Source organism: Canis lupus, chromosome 6, assembly GCF_011100685.1.
Source record: "Canis lupus familiaris isolate Mischka breed German Shepherd chromosome 6, alternate assembly UU_Cfam_GSD_1.0, whole genome shotgun sequence".
NCBI classification, from domain to species: domain Eukaryota; kingdom Metazoa; phylum Chordata; class Mammalia; order Carnivora; family Canidae; genus Canis; species Canis lupus.
In genome coordinates this window covers 34,830,151-34,854,574 of record NC_049227.1, presented here as the reverse complement: position 1 = coordinate 34,854,574, position 24,424 = coordinate 34,830,151, and the positions used below count along the sequence as shown (strand labels likewise).

The following is a 24,424-nucleotide window of genomic DNA, read 5'->3' as shown; positions in this document are numbered from 1 at the left end:
CAACACCTGAGCTATTTATCATCTGCCCATTTATAGAAGCAAGTTGCCCTCCTGTCTGGGATGGCCATAGCAAATATTGATGCACAGCCCTTCCCTTGAATTCTGTGTTTCTGAGGCCTATCTGTGTCTCCTAGCCACTGCTCCCCCAATCTCTGCTTTATTCTTTTATTCTGCATTTTCAAAGTCCCTGCAAAACAAGCAAAAGAAAACAAAACAAAACAAAAAAAAACAAAAACATGAGCTTAATACCATGCACTAGACGTTGGATAGCCAACCATTTATCATGAGTCGTGTGCCGAGCCGGTGGTTGAGGAGGGATGCACAGAAGGTGATGTCTGCCTTTTAGCAGAGGGAGTGGATGTAAGAAAAAAGAATTATGGTCTAGGAATACTGGGTGCTTCTTGTTTGGAAAAACAGAGCCTGTGTTCAGAAAAAGAGGTTTTACTGAAGGATTGTCATTAAATGTTATGTTTTATGACTGCACAAAGTTTTCAAGGTGGGTTTGGAACAAGGATATGTTCAATTCAAACAGTTCCAAAAGCAAAATTGCTACAGATTTTACATGACAGTAATATATGAATGTAAAATCAGAATCAGAAACAATGTGGATAGCAGCTGTTAGGGTTGGAGGTGGTCAGGACACGAAGACTGGAACACAAATACACAGGCAGTAAAAGCCAACACAACCGACAGAGGCCCACCTCTTCGTCTTTGAGCTTCCTGGCAGTCAAAATGAAAAGAGTCACAAAACAATGAGCCCTTCTCTTAAGAGATAGGAGGAAATGGATGCTCCTCACGCAGAATCAGCAAAAACTTCTGTTCCGTGCAGACTTCTTGAAAAGCAGAAAGGCAGTGCCCTCTCTGCAAATAATAGCCATGTGTCTATATGCCCCATGTATAATGCATTTCTCATTTCTCTCCGAACCCATCAGGTTCTTTAACCAAAACAACGTATACAGTAATAAATACAATGATCCTTCGTATTTATGGAACTCTGTGGCTCCCAAAACACTCCTGTAGTTTTGCTCTCTGGAGTTGTCTTGGGGAAGAGCAAGTGCGTATTGTCACCTCTGTTCTAGTTTTAGGAAACTAAGTATCTAAATGTGTAAGTTTCTGGACTCTATGACCAAATTATTTCCTGTCTCCTCCTCCAATGGTCTTTGCATGCTATAACCGGGAGGAGGCATAATCCAGTCAGGCCCAGCCCTTACCAGAGTGACCAACAGCCCTCCCATCCTGGGAAGCTGGCGTGTGGCGATGCCTCTGTCCTCCCTGGTAACTTCTCAGAAGCGCGGTGTTGAAAGTCATAGTCAAAAGCTAAAGTTAGAAACAGTATCAGGCTGTTAAGTAAGAGGGGTCAACTTGCAGCTGTTACTGGAGCTTTCTGAATTGTAACAGTGTGGCCACTTTGATACACGAGAATCAATTACAGAGAAACCTTGTCAAGATGGCCAAAATTCAGCCTTAAATAATTGAATTCTCTGCCAAACGCTGTCCACTGTCGTTATCTAGAAATGTAATTATGCAGCTAAATCAAGCAACTAAAATTAGTGTAGTGTAAAAACACCTTGGCTATCTAAAAGTGGAGGAATTGACATTTGGATTTAGAAAAAGCCAATAGTTGAATATGTTTTGTGGTGTCTGAAGCGCCCTGAGTTTCTACAAAATCTATATCCTGTGTCCTGCTTAGAGTTAGAGGTGGAATGTGGCGCGTGGATATTTGGTTTGAAGCTGATTTCCAGTGATCCCTGGGCCTTCGGCGTTAGCTGAGCGGACTGGCTTTGTCTGTTCCCCATCCCCGCTCTTGAAACCGGGGAGCTCTCCACCGGCCCCCGTGCCTTCCCTCTACAAGTGACAATTTGAACGTATCTGTACCATTGATCTGAGGCCAGAGATGTGTCCATACTGACCGCCGAGACAAGAACAGGAAACACGGGATGAGACTGGCTATTGGCCTACAGTATTGTACAGAGGGCATCATGCCAAGGACTTGGTCATGCAACCCTATGAGGTATGGTCTGTTATTATTCCATTTTCCAGATGAGGAGACCAAGGCTCAGAGGCTCGGCCTGAGAGCAAACAATCCAGCTAGTGTGAGCCTCCTTACCTGTTGTGTTCGCCTGGACCTGATAGTAGTTCAGACGGTTCCCAGAATAAGTGACATAGCCCATGTCAATAACTTCATTCATTCTCTGTGCTTAGCACCCTCTGCAAATGTTAGCTGGTATGATTATTGGACTGTTTGTGCAGATTTCCCCTTTAAAATTAAAACCAGGGCAGCCCAGGTGGCTCAGCAGTTTAGCGCTGCCTTCAGCCCAGGATATGATCCTGGAGATCCGGGGTCGAGTCCCGCGTCCGGCTCCCTGCATGGAGCCTGCTTCTCCCTCTGCCTGTGTCTCTGCCTCTCTCTTTCTCTCTCTCTCTCTCTCTCTCTCTCATAAATAAACAACATTAAAAAATAAAAAGAAAATAAATAAAAATAAAAATAAAACCAGAGAGAGGGAGAGAGAGAGGGGGACACAAACTATACTATCACCCTAGCTTCTCTTGGATCAGGACCAAAGGCTGCCCACATTAACCTCCTTGAGTTTTAAGTGGCAACTGATAATCCTATCAATTTACGTGCTCAGTATTTCTCTCTACAAAGCCCATCTGGACTCTGTCCTTTGCCTTTTGTCCAAATTCTTTGGAAGAGCCCAAATCCTATAGCCGGACTACCTCTCTCTCCCTGTCATTTGGTTGGTCGGTCTCTCTCTCTCTCTCTCTCTCTCTCTCTCTCCGAGAAGTAAATTAATGAAGAGTATTTGGTTAGTCATGTTAGGCAAGCCGTTCCCAAAATAGCACCTTCCATTTTGGTAGCTTCAACTCTGCAGCTGCTGTTTCTCCTCGTCGTCTGGGAAGAAAACTTTCACATTAAGAGTTGCTGATGCGGATTTTCTTTCTTTCCCCCTCTCGGCGTTGATGAGCGCTTGGCTCCTGACAGAAGCGATTTGGCTCTCAGCTTTGTAGTTCGGAAGAAGTTGGGTCTATAGATTTTCCCCTCACTCTCCATTGATGTGTTGAGCTTCAGAGGGAATAATACCTTCACGTAAAGCATGTTGCCTTCTCAAGGAGTCCTCCTGCATCCCTATGGCGTGCCTATGATCGTTCCAGCAGCCCCCTACTTCCCCGGACTGATCCAGGTAATTCAAGGCCACTGCCAGCAAGCAACTTAACTCCAGAGTGCTCAGAGTAATAATTGGAATTTTTATGGTTGAGAAAGCAAACACTTTTAATACAGGAAAAAGCCCTCGTGTAGTCAGTGGGAAGACAGTAGGAAATCAAAAAGATGGATCACCCTAATCTGGCTATTGACATCTCTCATGGCTGAATAAATGGTGTAGTTGAGCTATATTTGCTTGTATTGATCTGGGTGCTGTTTAACATTCATGCCTTTGCTTCAGGAGGTTGACCACAGGGCAAAGGATTTGCTCTCCTTCCCAGCTTTCTGAGGGACTCAGTCTCCCAGAGCAGATCATGAGGCAAAGTAACTTATCATGAGGTGACTTGGTTAAGAGCTTGAACCCAGGAAATAGAAAAGGCATGAAATATGCATCAATTCATATGTTTGCCTTCACGTGGATTGGCTATTTTCATAGAGGCCCTCCCCCCTCCGCCCCCGCCGACCCCGACCTGGGTTGAGGGGTGGCATCGAGGCGAAAGGGAACACTCTGTTGATGGTTAATTTATGAAGTTGAGCGATTATTCTAGGAATCCCTTACCAGCTGCTTACATCTTAATGATGGCAAGAAAGTGGAGGATTGAAATGTGTGTTGGTTTTACTTTTAAGGCTATTAATTCTGTGCGGGGAGAACCATCTAACCAATAAGGTACTTGGGATATTTTTTCCCCCTTACCATAAGTTTGTCTTTTTAAACAAGCGTTGGCTTCTGGGTGGGTGTATGTCTGAAGTTCTCTGTGGAAAGCTAACATCGAGTAAATGACAGAGTCTGTACATCGTGGGGAACCCAGATGGTTAGGTGATTGTTGTTTGTTGGTTATTTGTTTGAGAACAGCCATCCCTTTGTAATGAATCCTGTATCGCGTTTTTACCGGCAAGGAAAACAAAATGTCTTTTGTGTTTCCTGCACCTTTTCACCTTCATTCTTGTCCCTTGCACTTCTGGATAGATTTCAAAATCCTGCAATACCCTAATTAAAATTTCTGGGGAGGGTTCTGGTCAAATACATTTTCCCCCCTTTTCTGGATGGTTCTTGTGAACTTTAAGAACTTCAGTGATTTGAGACATGCAGGGATGATTCTAAGTACTAACAGAACATTCTATCATCCTAGATTTATGGCCTCTGCTCAGTTTGGAAACTCCTGTATTATATGTGAGAAATGAGTGGACCATCTGGAGAATGGTCCTTCACAACATGGAAATTATTCCGTCTTCCCTGGCATAAGCAGGTCCGTGGAGCACACATGGGGCCTGAAGCAGGAGTCCATGGCAAACTGGAAGGCCTTTGGCTTCTATTGGAAACTTGGGGTGAAGGTCAGCTGTTGGAGTTTTGTCAGACCCTCTGCTGCCCTGTCCGATAAATAATTACAAGCAAATCGTGCCCTTCACTCTATGCTGATTGATGCTGAAATTGCTTTTGAAAGTTCTCATAAGTTCCTGTTATAGATTAAGTGCCGGTGTAGGAAAAATAGTGGCACCCACTGAAATGGGTGAATGTAATCAGGCTTAATGGACTTCAGAGCTTGTTGGGAATTAAATAACTATCGATTTGCTGGAATGTTGCTGTCATTACGAAATGCCACTCTGGACGTATTACCCCAATGATAGATGAGGAGACGCGCAGGCCAGCAGAGAAATTGGGGAGGCCCTATTTCTTCCTCCTTTGCAGAGTGTTTTGAGAAACATACCCAGTTATTTTTGGAAGGGACAAGTGATTTTACTTGCAGATCTTAGCCCTATCATACTTTGTTTTCCCAAGTGACACTTCTGGTAACTAGTTACCCATAAGTCAGGAGAGCAGTGCAGCGGGGAGCCTCTAGACCAGCTGCTGTGACATATTCATCTCCTTCCTCTCCCAATCCCCTGGAACACACTGAAATGCTATGGCTAGAAAGAGACTAGCTTCATTTCTGGTTTGCTGAGAGAGCCTGTTATTTACCCATTGGCGTCAAGAAACTTAAATCACTCCATTGCAGTAACATTTGCAGGGGAGGAAAAGCAGCTCAAAGAGAGAAAAATTGTAACACACACACACACACACACACACACACACACACACTCTCTCACCTTCCAGCTGAGGCTTCTGACACCAGCTGTCCTGCATCCCAGCAGGCTGTATCAGCTTGCTTACCAATTCCTTGACCTTGTGTTTTTGTTTTTGTTTTTTTACCAACTCTTCAAGAATTGCAGGAGCTTTCCCATAGGGAAGTAAGGTGCCACCCACACCTTAATAATGTCATCAGCAAGACATTAAAGTGATCCAAAATAGTGTGCATACTCCATCATCGGTAGTTAGTTCACTGTGACTGGAGATATGCAAACAGAGTTGTAGTGACCACTTGACAGGGTTGTTGGATCAGAGTTTGAGATTCCTCCCAAGATCTTTCCAACCTCAAGAGCCAACAATTCTGTGGCAGAAGAACTTCTGTTTCATAATTCTTTCAAGTGCCACTTTTCTTATTCATAGTAGCCTTGCCCTGTTTTGCTCTACTCAGTTGAAGAAAAAAATAATTGACCAGACATCATCACAGGCTTTGAGAGAGCATCATCTTGGTCTGGCAAAAACAGAGAGTGGAGCTGTTTTCCACTAATTCTAGGGCTTGTTATTCAACAAGGTCTTTTGTTCCAAGAGTGGATCCAATAGTTACAATGAGCCCCACCTGCCATCCCTCGGGAGAGCCAGAATTGTTACCCTCTTGGATTTCCTAACCACCCCCACCCCCCCAATCTCATGTCTAAACTTGTTGAATGTTTAGCAAGGTAGATCGTTTCTCCTTCCATCCATGCAGAGAATTCCAGAATGGCCATGTGGGATTGAGCTGAACAGTTGGGACAGTTTCATGGGTAGTTAGAAGCAGAAGAGGAAAAGAGTAGTATTACCAAGTGCATTGTATAAACATCAATCCTTTCCTTTGGTATGGATCTCAATCTCAGAATCTTTGGATAAAAGGGAATAATGTATGTCCCTATCGAACCTCTTTATGTACTTTAAATGTTCGACAATACCTTGAATGATCGATGAGCTGTATGATCTGAGAACAAAGAAGGTCTGACAAGTCAGTTGTCAATCGGTCTTGAATCCAAAAGTTGCCAAGATGACTTAGCCAAGCCATAGACCATGGCTGCACAAGACTAAACGACATCAGAGAACAGTGGCTTAGTAAGTGATTAGTCTGTTTGGTTAGCATTTAGGTCTAATGAGCCCTTGGCTCTGGGTTGTGAGTTCAGATGTGCACTCCTCGCTGTAGCTATCTGCCAAAAGTTCTGCCCTTTGACCATATGTGGCCGGATCATTCTCCACACTAGGGCAGGTACTCCCCATCCCATCTAGGTATTACAGATAATGGATCAAAAGACTATTTTTCCTACATGGAAGACAGTATAAACAGCACGAATGTGTTAATTTAGTGATTCCTTCACTCCTAACATGTTTTATATCAGGCACTGCTCTGGATACCCAGGACACTAAAGTGATAGTTACAGCCACAGACCTGTAGGTTCACAGCCCATGAAATCGAGAACACTAGATAAACACAAAGCTGACACTGCAAGGAAAGCATTAGAAAAGAATGACAGGGAATAATTATTGAGTATTTGCTCTCAGCCAGGTGCTGTGCTAAACACTTAGGTATATTGCCTCGATTTGTTATTACAAAACCTTAACATGTGGTACTATTGGCCTACCATCCCTTATCTGTAATTTTAAATTCCAAAAAGCTCTGTAAATCAGGGTTTTTAGGAGGGGGAGTTTGGCACCAAAACTCATTTGGGAAGCAAACTTGACCTGAAATGATGTGTGCCTATTTATAGACTTTCTATATCCCACTTGGTGTGAATATTCATATATTTTGCTACAGGGACATTTATGTGTTTGATTTCAGAGTGTTGTCCCAGACCCTACTGAGGGTGTTACATAATCAGTGTTTCCACTGAACTACCTTTCTGAAAAAGACAATTCCCCACCCCATCCCCCATAAAAATTTGAATTTCAAAATACAGATGACCCCAAAGGTCTCAGATAAAGAATCACAGTCGTGCATTATGATGCCTCTTTTGCATACAAAGAACCTGAAACTGACACTCCAGTAAGGTAACTTGTCCAAGGTCACAGGAATGTCAGTGACAGACTGAGATTTGGATCAGGTATGTTGGGCCAGAGCCTTCCCTCTTCACCAGCCTACTGTTGAGGTGCATCCATGGGAATTCATAGGAAAACACATGAGACACGGGGTAGGTGGAGGTCTCTTTGAGTAGGGAAGAGGGCGGTTAAAAGGGTAAGGTGGCATTTGAGTTGAGCTGTAAAGCACCAGCAGGCATCAACTGGGTAAGCAAAGGAGAAAGCTCTTCCTAGCAGAGCAGAGCACCTTGCAGAATTCGTGGTGTTGGGGTGATGTGTCGAGATAGAGCTTCAGTATCTTCCCCATCCCATTGACACTGTGGAATTTGACATCCTTTAAGCATAGGACTCAAAAGTCAAAAGATATAGGTCAAAAGGAGCTGCAAGGATCTCAGAAATGAACATTTCTGAGTGCTCCACTTGCGAATGGGCTCTGAAACACTCTTCTGTGAATCCAGCAGGTGAGTATCCGCTTTCCTGGATTTGAGTCCTGAGCACTCTTTGCCATCTTTTCTGTATGTTTTCTAACTCAACATCACAGAGTAGACGGTGGCAGAGAAAGGCTGATTGGTGCCCCCCCTCATAGGGATGAGGATGGTATAAGCAAACCCCTGTACTCTGGATTTCCAAGCAGGGATCGGCACCGTTGAATGTGGTGACGTAGTTCATGACAGATCTGCATACACGTTTGCAGTGATGCCAGGAACTGCCAAAGTGCTGCTTCTGACAGTGGCCCAAGAGTAACCATCCCCACAGGAAGGTAGGGGAACATGTAAAGAACTCGCAGGTCATTTAGATACACTTTTGGATAAACCTAAAAGACGTAAACTTGTTTTGGTCTGTGGCTGATATCGCTGCCCTGCGATGTTATCAATATGTTTGGAGTATCTGCTGATCAGGAAAGACATCAGAACGTACACCTGCTATAAATGCTAGTGGTGTCATTTACTTTGAGGCAACTCCATCTTAGTCACTAAGTGACTTTTCTCTACTGCCAAAGAGGCCGTGTCAACAGCAGACTAAATTAAAGAGTCAGGGAGGTGGCGAGGAGAATTTGGAGTCAAATGGGTCCGGGTTGATATATTGGCCCTGGCATTTACTAAGCGTGTGGCCTTGGGCTTGTCAATTAACCTCTCCAAGGCTGTTTGCTCAGCTACAAAATGAAAGCAGGAATACCTGTCTTGCAAGGTGGGTTGTGAGCTTTAAATGTGATTCATTTCCTCATTCAGCAATTATTTACTGAGCACCTACTGTACGTCAGGCTGTGAAGTAGGAGATGGTGATGAGGCAGGATAGAAGACACACAAGACCCCTTTCAACATGAAGCTTACATCCTAATACGTAGGAAAGATCTGATACTATCTATCTACCTACCTACCTACCTACCATACATATAGTAGGGTAGATGTTTATTCTGCATTATTTGAGGGAAAGAGAAAGAGCAAAGAGAGAGAGAGAGAGAGAGGCATGATGAATCTTTATTCAGGACTCTTTTATTCATAAGCAACAAAAATCCAATTTGTATTGGCTATAGGGGAAAAAGAAGACAATCCAGCTTCAGGCACAGTTGAATTCAGAGGCTCCAACAAACCCAGTCATGTGTCTCCACAACCCCACAGTGGTTGTCTTTTCCTGGTCTTTGTTCACAAGCACACCACATCCAAGTGGTGGCAAAAATGGTGCCCAAGCAACTCCAGGCTTGGATCCCAACCCATCTTCACAAGTCTCTTCCGCAAAAGTTCCACATAGCAGTCTCCTCATCTTATCTTGTAAACTGTGCCCACCCCCAAAGCAATCATCTGGACTCACTGCTCACGTTGGAGCTGCAAGGGGCTGTAGTCCTCCCAGACTGAGCTGTAAGGGGCTGTGGATAGATGGGAAAAAAAATGAGTTCTGTTCTCAACATGGGGTGCTGGACAGGAAAATACCGGGTTCTCATGGTCAGCAATCCTAGCTGAAGCTATTACAGAAATCCAGGCATGTGTTTTCTCCTCTGAACCCTGCACACACCCTCTCCAGGGAAGGAAGTGTGGGATCCTGATCTTAATTATCCTCTTTGCCTGATGCCAGTGATCCTACTCACCAGGCAGTTAGCTGTCATCCAAAGCACCTTGCTTCTCCATTAATGATCAGACATATCGAAGTAGGATATGGCAATTTTATTCGGTGTTAGCCCACCCAAATTAATCACAGTACTGTCTCCCACAACAAAATGGTCTGTTTGGAGCATTCCCACTATTTTCCAGGTGAGGACACCAGGCATGGTCTAGGGAAGTCAAGACAGTCTGCTAAGGACATTTAGTGACAGCATAACTGAAGCCAAGATTGGGCTTCTCAGGCAACAACATCATTTCTCTTCTATTAGCAATACATACACGAATAAATATATAAAGAAAGGAAAACCAAAGCCTTCCAGTTAAGTTTGAAATAATGTGGATGGTCCGTCGTTCCAAAGAACTTCGGAGATGCTAGCGACTTGCCCTGTACTGTATTCTAGAAATGCACTTTTTTTTTTAATTAAAAGATTAAAGGGACACTGTCAATCTCTTCTGATTAATATCAGTCCTATAAAAAGGATGTGTTTCTGCAGCAACCATCTGTCATTTTGATCATTTTAAAGGCATGCTATATCAGCAAGTCTGCTTTTTATAATACGTTGGCATGGGACAAGCAGAGCTGGAGAAACTTGTGGATTTCACACTCCACTTTGCTGCTTTGGTGTTCAGCAATCTGAGCCTTTGATGGGGAAGCGGAGCCCCCTCCCTGTCTTTTAAAGGTTGTTTTGGGTAAGTGTTTTCCCCGGCTGATTTATGACAGAGATACTCACCCCTATTTATGTTTCTCTCACGTCTAAAGATAGTTCCATCACACATGCATCCCACCAGCATGCAACCAGCCCGTGTGTCCACTTGATTAACTGCTGAACCTTAAGAGGTGTCCAGAAATATTGAACTCAGTACTCCTCAGGTCTTTTCTTGTCGGCAGCTCCTGCAAATGCCCGGTTCCTAGCTTGAGCCCTTTGGGTTATAAGACCCAAGTCTAAGACCCAGTCTCATGGGAATCCCTGGGTGGCTCAGCAGTTTGGCGCCTGCCTTTGGCCCAGGATGTGATCCTGGAGTCCCGGGATGAAGTCCCACGTCGGGACTCCATCCTCCTTGTGTATGGCTCCTGCATGGAGCTTGCTTCTCCCTCCTCCTGTGTCTCTGCCTCTCTTTCTCTCTCTATGTCTATCATTCATAAATAAATAAATAAATAAATAAATAAATCTTAAAAAAAAAATAAGACCCAGTCTCTGTCCTCAGAAGTAGCATACATGACAACACTAATGGCAGGAGAATCAGAAGTTAATCACAACTGCTTAAAGTTAGAACTCAGTAGAGTCTCAACCCCATTCGGCCCTGGAGTAGGAGTAGGTCTTTACCACTGTTAGTAGCTTACGCGGTCAAGATGGATTTTCCTACAGTCCCAGGAAGATGGCTCTCTATGGATAGTTTTTCATCCTTCCCAAAGGACAAGGTTTCTGGTGTGTTCCAGGAGACAAAGGGTAGAGTTTTTTGTTTGCTTGTTTTTTTTTTTTTTTGTTTTTTGTTTTTTGGTTTTCTGAGGAAGAAGGGTGACAGCAAGAATTGTGTCTCTGAAGCCGTGGCCAGTCCTGTCCTATCCTACCTTGTGTGTGGCTCCGAGTAATGCAGTGAGTTCAGCATGTCATGCTGGGGGAAGAGGGTGGCCTCCCTCAGCTGTTACTGTTCCTTCCACTTTCTAATCTGCCCTGGCTCCTAGAGGTGGGGAGCATTTGGGAGAGGCAGTCAGCTCATGCATTCCAGGGTGTTCTCATAGAGTGCTCTCTGTAGAGCTATTTCTTCTTATTTCATGAGGGGGTTTATTTTTTTATTTTATTTTTTTAATTTTTATTTATTTATGATAGAGAGAGAGAGAGAGAGAGAGGCAGAGACACAGGCAGAGGGAGAAGCAGGCTCCATGCACCGGGAGCCCGACGTGGGATTCGATCCCGGGTCTCCAGGATCGCGCCCTGGGCCAAAGGCAGGCGCCACACAGCTGCGCCACCCAGGGATCCCCCATGAGGGGGTTTAGATCAGAGAGTTTAAAGTGTCGGATTTAGACCAGGGGAACCTGAACCTGGCCATGACCTTCTCCTGGTGACTTGGGGCAAGTTGCTGGACCTCTCTCAGTCTCCCCTTGCTCATCTATAAAGGAGTAATATGCCATATTCTCTACCTCCCAAAGTCAAAGTCAGAAATAAAAGTGTGCAAAAAGGGAGAAGAAATGTGTGGGAAATATCAGAAAGGGAGACAGAACGTAAAGACTGCTAACTCTGGGAAACGAACTAGGGGTGGTAGAAGGGGAGGAGGGCGGGGGGTGGGAGTGAATGGGTGACGGGCACTGGGGGTTATTCTGTATGTTAGTAAATTGAACACCAATAAAAAATAAATTAAAAAAAAAAAAAAGGACCACACCCGAGGCCTTTGCAGTACAAACATAATGCTATTCAGGCAGCATGACATAATGCCAAGGTCTGGGTGCCCCACTCAGACCAATCTGAGCAGGCATCTTGGCCTCTGTGTGAGGTGGGGTTTCCCTTTCTGAGCTCCCATTGTCTCAACTTGACAGTGGGGGACAGTCTCACTTACTCCAGGAGGGAGTCCTGAAAATGTGATGAGATGACACTTGCAAAGCATGGAGAACAGCCTCTGCTCTCTGTGGGCACTTCATTATGGATGGCCAACATTGCTTGCCGCCATGGTTTTTCTCATGATATCCTGGGTGGCTGCACTTTCTTTTTCATATGAAGATGCTCTAGGTTTGGGGGTGAGGAGGCACATTTGTATCTCTCTGTTCCCTCTCAGTGCAGATTCTCAACAACCAGGGACATGCATTTTGGTGCAGCTGGTTAGAGTAGGGTGCCATTGGGGAAGGCTGTGGAGGAGAGAGAGTGAGCAAGCAAGAGAGAGAAACAATACCATCCTGTGTTTGACCAGGGAATGCGGCCAGGCACAGCCCATGGCCTTGGGTTGTATCAAACTCCCAGCCCTTCTCATTCCCCAAGTCAATGGCCTGGGAAGCTGGGGCTGCTGGTCACACACAAAGCAGCATGAAAAAGGCCTCCCTCGTACTGAATTCTTGTCCAAATCTTTGTCCTCTGGCTCCAGTAGGACTTCTGGGGCTGGAAGTGGAGCTGGCTGAGAGAAGTGGACTTTGAAGAGGGGAAGAGAGGCCCATCCCCTCCCCTCCATGTGGCCATACCCTTCTGGGGACACACTCTTTGGGACCACCCACACCCCTGTTCCATGCAGCTCTTAGCACACTGTGGGCGCTTAATAAATGTTAAATAATAAGAATAGCTCCCATCTGTCAGCACCCGGTGGCAGGGAGGAGTGTGAGTGCAAGACTGCCGACTGGCACCGGGCAGCTTGCTGGGAGCCTTCGGGGAAGAACACGGCTCCCAGTCACTTCCAGGACCGCCTTTACCGGTGTGTTCTCCAGGCCTGCTACGGTCAGCGTGCGGGCAGGCTGGTCAGCGGTGTACCGTCCACCCCGGGCCCCGGACTGTGCATCAGAGGGCAGGGCCTGGTGAGCCTTATGTTTACCAGCAGCCCCGGGTTTTCCGTGAGCAGCTGGATTTTGGAACTGGTGTTGCCCGACAACACAGGGGCTTTGTCGAGGTTTAAAAGGGGCGAAGGATCTGCCCTCTGAGCAGACGGTGTCATAAATTCATACTTCCGTCATTTTCTTGGAAGAAAATGCCTACTGGGCTTTTCACATTTAGTTATAATAAAAACAACAGCAGCTGCTTATTTTCAGGCATTTACGAGGTACCAGGCGGTGTGTAAGGCATTTCACCTACAGTGTCTAAGTGAATCGCTGTATTTGGGGGTGGGGGTGGGGAGCAGGCTACAGGGACGATGTGGGGGTGTGGGCCCTGGAGCGGACCACCTGGCTCAGCTCCTGCCTCCACCCCTGTGACCTCGGACAAGGCTGCTCCCCTTTCTGGGCAGCAGTAACCCTGTTGGGTGGTAGTTAGAGGTACCAAAGCATGTAAAGTTCACAGCACAGTGCCCGGCACGTGCAAAGTACTCGGTTAACATATTAGTAGGTTTATGTCCAAGCGCAACTGCAACGCTACAAGTTTATTTCCAAACATCACTAGAACTAACTATATAATAGAGGCAGTATTGAGTGTTGCCAGATATATATATATATATATATATATATATATAATAATATATGTTATATATATATGGCATATAATTATATAACATATATATATGATGCATATATGAACACATATATGTATGTTATGTATTGGGTAAGAGTGTGAGCTCTTGAGTTAGTCTGCTGCATTAGAATCTCAGCTTTGCCTCCTGAGGGAAATTCCTCAATTGTTTTGTACTGCAGGTTTCTCATCTGTAAAATGAACATATTAAAAGCACCTAAATCCATGCTTTGGTATCCTTCATTGCATAGGGACCATTATCAGAGTTGATTTTGAGGATCAGATGTGTTAGTATTTGTAAGGTACCTATAATGGTACTTGGTATGTAGTAAGGCTCAATGAGAACAGAAATAATAAGGGGCGCCCGGGAGGCTCGGTCCATTAAGCGTCTGACTCTTGATTTCAGCTCAAGTCGTGATCCCAGGGTCGTGGGATGGAGCCCCACATCTGACTCCAGCCTGCTTCAGATCCTGCCCCCGCTCAACCTCACTCTCTTGTGCTCTCTCTCAAAATAGATAAATAAATACTTTAAAAAAAAGAATAGGGGATCCCTGGGTGGCTCAGCGGTTTAGCGTCTGCCTTCAGCCCAGGGCATGATCCTAGAGACCTGGGATCGAGTCCCACGTCGGCTCCCTGTGTGGCGCCTGCTTCTCCCTCTGCCTGTGTCTCTGCCTCTCTCTTCCTCTCTGTGTCTCTCATGAATAAATAAATAAATAAATATTAAAAAATAAAAATAAAAAAGAATAGAAATAATATAATAACAACATAATAAGGATTAGACAATATTATGTAACATATATTATGTGTGTATAATAGTATGTATTACACATAATACACATATAAAATAGGTATTATATACACTTATCAGATGCAATTATATGCTTTATAATTATTATATACTATTACATACAATTATACGATTCATTAAATAAAACGCAATTATATGTAATATTATGTATCATAGAATTATATATAATGTATGATTATCATATATGTAACTATAATACATATGATTATATGATACTATATAATATAGTTAATAGCAATATTTTTATATTTACTATATTATAACTACATTCCTATTATTTCTGCTGTTGCTACTGCCGCCGGTCACTGCATCGGATATTTTCCACAGGGTGTTTCTGCTGCTCTAAAGCATCCAGGAGGGCAGCCCCAGTGGCGCAGCGGTTTAGCGCCGCCTGCAGCCTAAGGTGTGATCCTGGACACTCTGGATCGAGTCCCGCATCGGGCTCCCTGCATGGAGCCTGCTTCTCCCTCTGCCTGTGTCTCTGCCTCTCTCTCTCTGTGTCTCTATGAATAAATAAATAAATAATCTTTAAAAAAATAAATAAATAAAGCATCCAGGAAAGCCTTCTTTTCAAGGAGACTGAAGCCCAGCAGAGTAAACTCCCCCTCCACCCTCCCAGCTCCCAGGGCTGGGCCCGGGCGGCCTGGGGATGCTCCCAGGGAGGCTCTGGGGCCTCCGCTCGGCCTCCATGGGCAACAGCCTTGTCTCTTCCCTGCACATCCTGCTCGCAGCGGAGGCTAACAGGGGTTTGTGCCGCTGTCATTTCTGATCAGCTGTCCTCTCTGTGGCTTGCAGCCCTCTGGCAGCAGGTCTCGTTCCCCTGGAAGCCCGAGTCCTCCGGGAGATCAAGCGGGAGGTGGGCCGGTGAGAAGCGCGAGGACGGGACTGCTGGGACATGGTCCTTGGGGCTTTGTTGACAAGACCTTCTCTTTGGTTATCAATGTCTAAACCTCCTGGAAATGCACTTTCTGTTTTCCCTTTAAACACAAATCAAGCGACGTTACCAACACACATTCTCTGTCAAGCATGTCAGTTCCTCCAGGGGCTGCGGACAGCTTGCAAGCGATGTCTTCCAGTGTTGCTGCGGCGGGTGTGTTATTTCTCCCTTCAACGGCTCCGCATTTGTTCTGCTGAGAGGTGTAAACACCGAGGTGCCTGCTATCTGGGAGGTTTTGACAGAAAATGTGAAATTGGTGTGGACCGTCCAGTGACCGTCTACACAAGGCGGGTCCTGTGACCTTGTAGACGCGGGCCGTGCGGGCCACCCTGCGTTGGCCTTTCCTGGGAATTTAGCTGGGGGCTCGAGGACCCGAACGAGCTAGGGCTTGCTGCACACCTGGCGTTTTGGCAGGTGGTTCCCACTGTGACTCAGCTGAGGGACTCGGCGCTGCGCCTGCCTGAGGGCCTGAAGATTTGTGCGGGGCCGAGCAGATGCTGGATGCGTTCACCCGCCGTGCAGGGCCGGGCATCAGCGGCCTGTCCCCGGCTGCGCTGTAAGGGACCAGGGCCCCCCTTGCTGCACGCTGATGGGGCAGCCTGGGGATGGATGAGCCGCCCTCCGTTGCTGGGGGTAACGCGGATCATATGGAATTCTGATCTGTTCCAACAGTTGGGGCTTTGGGTGTGCAGTGCTGTCTGCATGGCTGTTTTCTTTAGTGCTTGGTTCTGGCTACCCGGAGCCTCCCTAAGGAGCACTTTGTACAGTTCCATCCCAGGGATGGGCCAGGCGTGTGTCTGATGGCATCTCTGCTTCCTGGCTTTCCAACCTCCTCACACGCTGGCCTGAGTTCTAAACACCCAATCACAATCAGGCCTCCCTGGCTAGGTGAATGTTCCTCTTCCACCTTGCTTCACTCTGTAAGGGGTCTTGGGGCTGACGCATCGTGGAATATTTCAGCGTCCCGTGTGGCCCAGAAGTGCCTGCTGCATTCGTGCCTTCGTGTTCAGATCTGCTCTGATATCAGAGAGGAGTTCAATTAAGAGCCGTTTGGCTTTCCATGGGTTGTGAGAGGACAGGTCATTTTGAATATCAAGAAACCAAAGATGAGTTTTGAATGAATTCTGCCTAGTTTAACAAAAATATAGTGGGGGGAGGTGTCTACATTTTTATAGGTTTGGAGATGTAACGCGTAAGCAATTGAATGCACAGAGACTCTTGAATTTTAAGGGGGAAAACAAAAGAAAATGAAGGAAAAGGAAGTACAGGAAGTAGGGCAGGCTGAAGGACCTCAGTGGGCAGAATTTGTGGACATTCTCTTCGGGTGAGTGGTTCTCAGCCAGGGATGATTTTTGCCCTATAGGGACATTTTTAGCTGTCACAATCAGAGAGTGGTTGCTATTAACACCGTGCAATCCATAGGACAACCAGAATCATTCAGAATTCTCCAGAATTATCTGGCTCAAAGTGCTAATCTTGCCAAGTTTCAGAAACCACAGTGACTCAGCTACAAAAACCACTAGCCATCGTGTCTCCATTCAAGTTCCAAATTTCCAGCAAATAATCTGATGGACCCAGCCTGGGGTACATGTCTACTTTGAATTAGTGGACTGTGCCCCAGACCCCCATGTGCTTGGAGACCATGTGAAGTATCATTGAGCAGTCCTGGGAAAGAGGTCAGGTGAGGCTTGCCATTGAGCCAGAACCCATCCCAAGAGATGAGTCTGAAGAAGGTTTGTTTATGATAGCCTCTGGTGGACCCCACCATGGCCAAAGTCCAGCCCAGCTAGGGCATTTCACACGGAGTTGTCCACCTGCAGGAAGGGTGTCATACCTTGGTGCCAGTGTCAGCAAGCAGTCAATCTGTTTGGTCTTTGATGAAGCTTATGGCTTCCTTCTTGGGCTCCTTTCCAACAGAAAATCCATTGAAAATAATTGTTGCCTGTTTTTCTGATTATAAAATTAGTGCAAGATAAGTGCAAAATAAATGTTGGTAATCAGAAAAGCACAAACAAATACATGCCCATGTGTGTTCCACCCACACAAACACACAAATATTAATCCACCACCCAGAAGTAACCACTTCAGATCACTCTACACATCTTACCTCTTTCCCGCGTGTATATTTTCTTCCACAAAAATTCCCATACTCTCAACCTATACAGAAAAATTTACATCACTTGCAGCCAGCATTTTTTCTATTAAAAAGCTTTTAAAGATAGAATCAATTATTTTTCAACTAATAAATATCCTTTTTGTTCAGAACATAAAGAGCAAGGTGATAGCTTACAATAAAATACGTAGCTAATATCTTAAGTAAATGGGGCATTGGAAAATTAGAGCTTTTAAGTCCAATGGAAAGGGGAAGATGAGGATGAAGGAGGGAAACCAACCATGGATCACCAGGGGTTAGAGGATTAAAAGAAGAGAGAGGCAGAGGTTGGCTGGCTCCAACCATCCAGGTGGGTGGCTTCTGCTCTCAGTGTTCTCCTAAGTTCTGTGAAGTGGAGGTTCTGAAAGATATGCTTCCCTGTGAGGAAAAGAGGAACTCCATCCATCATGGAGGTGTGAGTGCATGTGTGACCCCTGGAACACACAACTGCCCAGTAGCGATCTCACCAAAGCTTATGCCCCTTTTAGGACTAAAAACCAAGCTGCTCAAGAGATCAAGCTGTCTTCCGGGCAGCCTTCTCAGGAGCCAAGACTGGGAGACAGACCAGACTTGTCTTGTCAGCTCTCATCACTCCTGCCTGAGTTTTTCTCTTGCAACCCAAATGCATGTCTAGGGCCCAAGATGAGTTTTCAATTTAAAGGACTTCTCTTTCTCTCTTAAAAACTAAATCCTTTTCCTAATTCTCTTAAGTCCTAAAAGTAGAACATTTTCCCCTTATAGATTGGAGAAAGAAGTTCTGGCACGGGCTTACCCATGGCATTAGGATGAGGGGAGCCAGCCAGCCCTTCTCAGAGTGTGCATAGAAAATGGAAAAGACTTTTTTGTTTTCTTTTGTTTTTATCAGTAGCTTACCAGTTATTGTGCTTTCCTTTCCATCTTCATATCTGGCCCTCACAATTAAAATGAGGGTGATGATGACAACAGGCCACCTGCATTTCGGAGGCCAAGGAGGGGGGTTAGTTTGGAAATTCCAGCGTCTCTAGATTGGTTTCCATATGTATTCATGAATTTAGTAAATATTTACTGAGCGTTCAGTGTGTGCCGGGCAATAAATCTGCAGGGGTGAATAAGACCATTCAGATTTTTAATAGGGGAAAACAGGCAACAAGCAGAACATCTGATGGCGTTACGTACTATGAAGAAAATAAAAGAAGTCATGTGATAGTAACTGAGAAGGTTATTTTGGAGTGTTGAAGGACGGAAGGTGTGCAGTTGAGCTCTAATATGATTGACAAGTAGGAGCCAGCTGTGTGATGTCCTGGTGGGAGTGAAAAGAGTTCAGGCAAAGGGGACAGAGGGAAGCCCAAAGGGCACATTTGGGACTGACAAAGATGGTCAGTATGACTGAGACTTAGTGGATGACGGGGGAAGAGGTAGGACATGAAGTCATCCATGTGGTCAGCAACCAGATCACGTTCCGTCTTCTAGGACTTTGCAGGGAGTTTAGATTTCAGGCTAAGACAGATGAAGGGCCATTGGAAAGCTTCAAGTAAAGGAACACCATGACCCAATTTTATATTTGTAAAAGATTCCTCCAGGAGCTAGATGGAAAATGGACTCACTAGTCTTTAGTGGGACAAGACGGGAAATAGGGAGGAGAGCTATGTGCCATCCGTGGAAATTGCCAACACCAAGGTATGCATGGTTGGCTAATAAATGTCCATTCCTTAGGCCACCATTTCTTGAAACTTTTATCAACTAGAGAATTCTTCCCACGAAAGAAGGACAGTTTCTAGGGGGCAGGTTGGACCAGAAAATTGCAATGATTATGGAGAGTGAGAAGAAACTGGGGATCCTAGAAGTGTGTCTGTGTCGAGGGTCTGGTAACTTCTGTTGCTTCAGGGAAGTGCAGCATGTGTGTTTAATTGTTAATGACCCAAAAATGTGTCCAAGGGCTACAAGCAAACCTGCTTGAGCATGGGGGATCAGTGTTGGGTGCTTTATTAAGTCTTGCCATACCAAAGCTGTGAGCAACATCTGGTGAGCCATGTGCTCATGGACTGGATTTTCCATCACAGGACAGTTCTGTCTTAGGGCTGGCTGATTTTACTTTTATTTTATTTTAGCAGAAGTAAGGGAGGCCCCTGGGGGCTAGATGTCTCCCTTTTGTCATTTGTGACAACGGGAGCAACCTGGGAATTTGGATTCAGATAGACCTGAATTCCAGAATCAGCCTTATACCTCCTATTAAATTTGATCTTGAATAGATCATTTTACCTCTCTGTGCCTCAGTTTACTCATGTGTAAGATAGAAGGAAAGGTTTGTGTGTTTGAGGGAGGCAGAAAAGATTATTATGCCTGACTGGTTGGTTCACTCCTTGGATCATTCTTCAGACATTTATTGAGCATCTACTATATGCAAGATGCAATAGTAGGCATTAATGGAACGATGCTCAAGGAGTCAGGCGTGATTCCTCCCTCAGTGGCATTTATGATCTCAAGTGGGAGCAAGAGACAAAAAAACAAGAGCAGATCAGCTACAACACATGTGAGTTGATGAATTATCATTTTAGTAAAAGTACCATGAAGGAAATAATGTAGGAAGGAAGGAAGAGTTAGTCATGTTAAGGAAGATCGCGGTGCTCTGCCCTGGAGCTCGCATCTCACACCGTCTTGAGATCCTTCTTGCATCTGCTCCTCTCTTCTGAGCTTCCTGGGTTTGTCTTGGAGACACCTGACACTGCACTTGTCCATGCCTGAAATACATATGTCTGCAGAGAGCAGCTGATTTACTGGGGGGCAGGGGAATGTGCTTTTCCAGAGTTAAGGAGCCACCTGTTTCTGGGAGTGCCATGGAAACACAGATTCTGTTACTTGATCTGGAGGCCCAGGCAGAGAACTTTTAGCTGTCAGCAGCTGTGTTTCCTAACTGCTGCTGAGAAGTTTCCAACCCCAGGAAAAAGCCCATCGTGACCCTCACCAGTGACTTTGAAGCCACTCTCTGGAGCTGATAAAGGAAGAGGGACTCCTGCAGAGTGATTCGCGGGCATGGATTCTTAATTGGGGTGCTTGGAAATTTCCCCTCAAAGTGTATGTCAAACTGTGAGCATATGGTCTTGCAGTGGAAGGGTTTCTAACTTCCACTTGATTGTCAACACACCCTGTGTGGAAATGTACTTAAAAATCTCCACTCCAGAAACAGCCATGGCTTTGTGGCTTTGTGGCTTCTGGGTGGAGAAAGCCTTTCAGAGGAGGTCGGCTGGACACTGCAATACAGTGTAACCTAAATCTTCGTACATGTCCCCAAACAGGGCCAGGTGACCAAGTAGGAGGAGACTGAACGTTCCATATCTTGGTCTCAGAAGTTGCATCACCCCACCCCAGATGTGGGGGTGTGCAGCCCTGGGATTGGCTACCCCTCCCTTTCACAAGTCAGCATCGGCTAGGGAATAGCAAAGCTCACAGGGATCCATCTGCACTAAATTTGCTTCAGGCTCCCCATCTCTGCTGTTTGGTGAGTCCTGTTCTCCAGGGCCCTTTGTGTCCAAATCCCAAAGACGAGTAAGGTGGAATAGAAGTAATAAAGAAAGCTAGAAGTTGTGGCCCTTCTCCAGTAAAAGAGTGATAGTGGCCCCACCTATACCTATGGCTGTGGGGTACTTTTATTTATTTTTTTAAAGATTATTTATTTATTTATTCATAGAGACACACAGAGAGAGAGAGAGAGAGACAGAGGCAGAGACACAGGCAGAGGGAGAAGCAGGCACCATGCAGAGAGCCTGACATGGGACTAGATCCAAGGTCTCCAGGATCCCGCCCTAGGCTGCAGGCGGCACTAAACTGCTGTTCCACCAGGGCTGCCCTGTGTGGTACTTTTAAATTTTCCATGCGGCTCCAGAAAGACCCTGGTGAAGGAGTTCTGAAGACTTCACTCTTATTCCTGATCTGTCTCTGGATATCTCTGCATCAATGAACAAACCTCCTGGTTTCTCTCTTACTTGTCTGTGTGCGTGGAGTGAAAGGCTAAATAGATGAAAGGAGAAGTTTTCAAACATAGACACCCGTGTGTGTGTGTGTGCACGCACACACGCACGCACATACATGCACATACACACACGCTCACATGTGCATGCACACATGCACACACATACATGCATCCTCATGCACATCCACTCACTTTTGCAGAAGACTTCCGGTTTCGTTTTTATGCATGGACCCCATAGGGGCCCCCAAAACTTTGCATTTAACCACAGTTTCCTAAACTTCAGACTTGCAAGTACTTTGTAGCACAAGCACTACTATATATTTAACACTATGATTTAAATTAATTTGGTTTTTATAAGGAGTATAAAGTAATTGACAAAAGGAAACTTTCCCTCTTGACTTGAATCAAACGTTCCCACCACAAAGGCGTACATAAATAGTATCTACTAAAAACAAAACAAAATAAAACAAAAAAAAAAACAAAAAAAAAACAAAAAAAAAAAACAAAAAAAAAAACCCACAAAAAACAAACAAACAAAAAACACTGATCGCATCAACTAGAGTGGCAGTAATGAAAAGTCAGACCATAGCAAATGTTGGCGAGGAAGTGCTGAAATGGGGATGTGCGTTACATTGCTGATGGGAATGCAAAATCTTGCAGCCACTTTGGAAAATAGTTTAGTAATGACTCAAAAACTTACATATAGAGTTACCATTTGACCTGGCAATCCCATGCCTAGGTGCAAACCCAAGATAATTAAAGATAACTCATCCCTACACAGACACTTGGGCACAAGTGTTCATAGCAGCGTTGCTCGTGAAAGCCAAATGATGACAAGAACCTAAATGTCCATTGACTAATGAAGGGATAAGCAAAAAAAGTGGTTCATCATACACTGGGAAATCATTCAGCCAGAAAAGGGAATGAAGTATTCATACATGCTATCACACGGATGGACTGTGAAAATGTTATTCTTAATGACAGAAGCCAGACACAGAAGACCACATATTATATGATTCCAATTATACAAAGATCCCAGAATAAGCACGTCTGTAGAGATAGAAAGCAGAGTCGTGGTTGCTAGAAGCTGGGGGAGGAGGTGTGCGGAGAGACTGCTAACGGGTACAGGCTTCCTTGTAGGGGCAACGAACATGTTCCGGAATTAAATAGTGGTGGTGGTTGCAAAACTCTGTGGCTGCCTTAGAAAACACTGAGTTGTACACTTCAATGGGTAAATTTTATGGTGTGTGGTGTTGCTCAATGAAAAAAAAAACGCAGCGAAGACCAAGCAGTGTCATCAAATACTCCATTACTTGTGTTTGCTGACGATGTTTGCCTTGTCTGAGGCCTGTTGTCTCTCCTAAGAATACGAGAGAGGTTTGAAAGGGTCCCAAAGATGGCATGAAAGGCAGGGCTGCACCAGCTGAGACCCTCCTCAAGCCGTCAGAAACTCCGAATGGGGCCTGAAAAGAGACCTGCTTGGCGAGACCTTCTGAACTCCCCGCTTCTACCACAAGTGGGGTGAAATGCTTAGGGTTTCCTAGTATTTTAAGTGCTGTGACTTGTGCTCATCCCCAGCACCAGGGACTATCAGGACAGAAGGGGGTTCCTTTAGCTGAGGGGAAAGTGGAATTCTCTAGAAACGTGCTGTCCAGTGTGGGAGCCTCTAGCCCCATGTATTTAAGTTGCAGCTTAAGCTGGGGTAAACGATTGACATTTCCGGTGCTTGACAAACACGTGTGGTTTGTCTTCACTGTGTTGAAGAGCGTAATACAGAACATTTCCTTCACGGCTAAACATACTGGAGGGGGGGGGGGTGCACCACTCTGGAAGGTGGAATTATTGACGTTACCGTGTTACGGTCTCCTTCCTCTCCTTTGCCTCTCCCTCACCTCAGCAGATTTGAAGGCTGAAACGTGAGAACAACGTAGTGCTAGTAAAATTATTTTTTTAAAGATTTTATTTATTTATTCATGAGAGATAGAGAGAGAGGCAGAGACACAGGCAGAGGGAGAAGCAGGCTCCACGCAGGGAGCCCGACGTGGGACTCGATCCCGGGTCTCCAGGATCACGCCCTGGACTGAAGGTGGCACTAAACCGCTGAGCCACCCGGGCTGCACGTGATAGTAAAATTAATAGTTAATATTTACATTTGCTCTGTGCTGGGGGTAAGCTGAGCATTTAGCAGGCATCGTCTCAGTGAATCCTCGCAGAAATGGGAACAGGTGGGCACTGCTATTATCCCAGCTTCGTAGATGAGGAAGCGAGAGGCAGGGAGGTTAGGTCGCGTGATCTCGAGCACAGAGTGGGAGAGCGGAGGAAGGCCTGGGATTTGAACCCAAGCCCGTTGACTGTCTTCTCCATCCCTCAGCCTCCCTTTGAAGGAGGCCCAGATCCCGTGCCCGGCCCCCCCCCCCCCCGGGAGCTGCTAACATCCCACAACCCTCTTTCTTATCTTTAAAGCTGTCAGGTCATGGCTAGATTTTCCCTAAAGTGGTTTCAAGAAGTAACTGAGGACGCAGAGTAAAGCGCCGAGTCTGCCTACAGCATTCCCCCCTCCGCTCCTGCCTCCTCCACAGTGAGGGCACCCGGGGTAGCAGATCCGAGCGTTGGTCTGAAGCCCCCCTCCCGTGTCACTCCATGCATGCACACGTATACATGCATGTTTGGATCAACAGGGTCACCCGCACCCCCATTATTTTGCTGCTTGCTCGTAGACACCTAACAACGCGTATCTGGCCACCTTCTCCTCTCATTGCGTGGAAGCCTGTCCTGCTATTCTGAACGGGCTGCACAAAACTCCACATATGGCCTTACCACAATTTATTTGGCCACCACGCCTTTTAGACCCTTTTGGGTTGCTTCCATTTTTCTTTTCTTTTCTTTTCTTTTTTTTTTCCTGCGACGATGCTGCCAACAAATGCCCTTGCACATCTGTGTTTGTGCACACGTGTGAAAATAGGTTGAGGGCAAAATGCTAGAATTGAGTTTGCTGGTTCCCCGGGGGTGCAC

The 24,424-nt window shown here is 45.6% G+C and overlaps 1 protein-coding gene across 15 annotated transcripts in view; it reads left to right on the top strand.

Moving 5' to 3' along the window:
• The window catches only part of RBFOX1 (RNA binding fox-1 homolog 1), a 2,034,214-nt gene that overhangs the window by 1,692,642 nt on the left and 317,148 nt on the right, over positions 1-24,424 (top strand). Inside the window, exon 1 of one of the 15 annotated variants that reach the window (XM_038540450.1) lies at positions 2,842-3,182. The exons of 13 other annotated variants lie outside the window; for them this stretch is intronic. In XM_038540450.1, coding sequence (XP_038396378.1) covers positions 3,096-3,182 — 87 coding nt within the window. In that variant the 5' untranslated portion in view covers positions 2,842-3,095. Of the gene's footprint in view, positions 1-2,841; positions 3,183-24,424 lie in introns of those variants that run through there. One more of the 15 variants, XM_038540451.1, reaches the window with a different exon arrangement.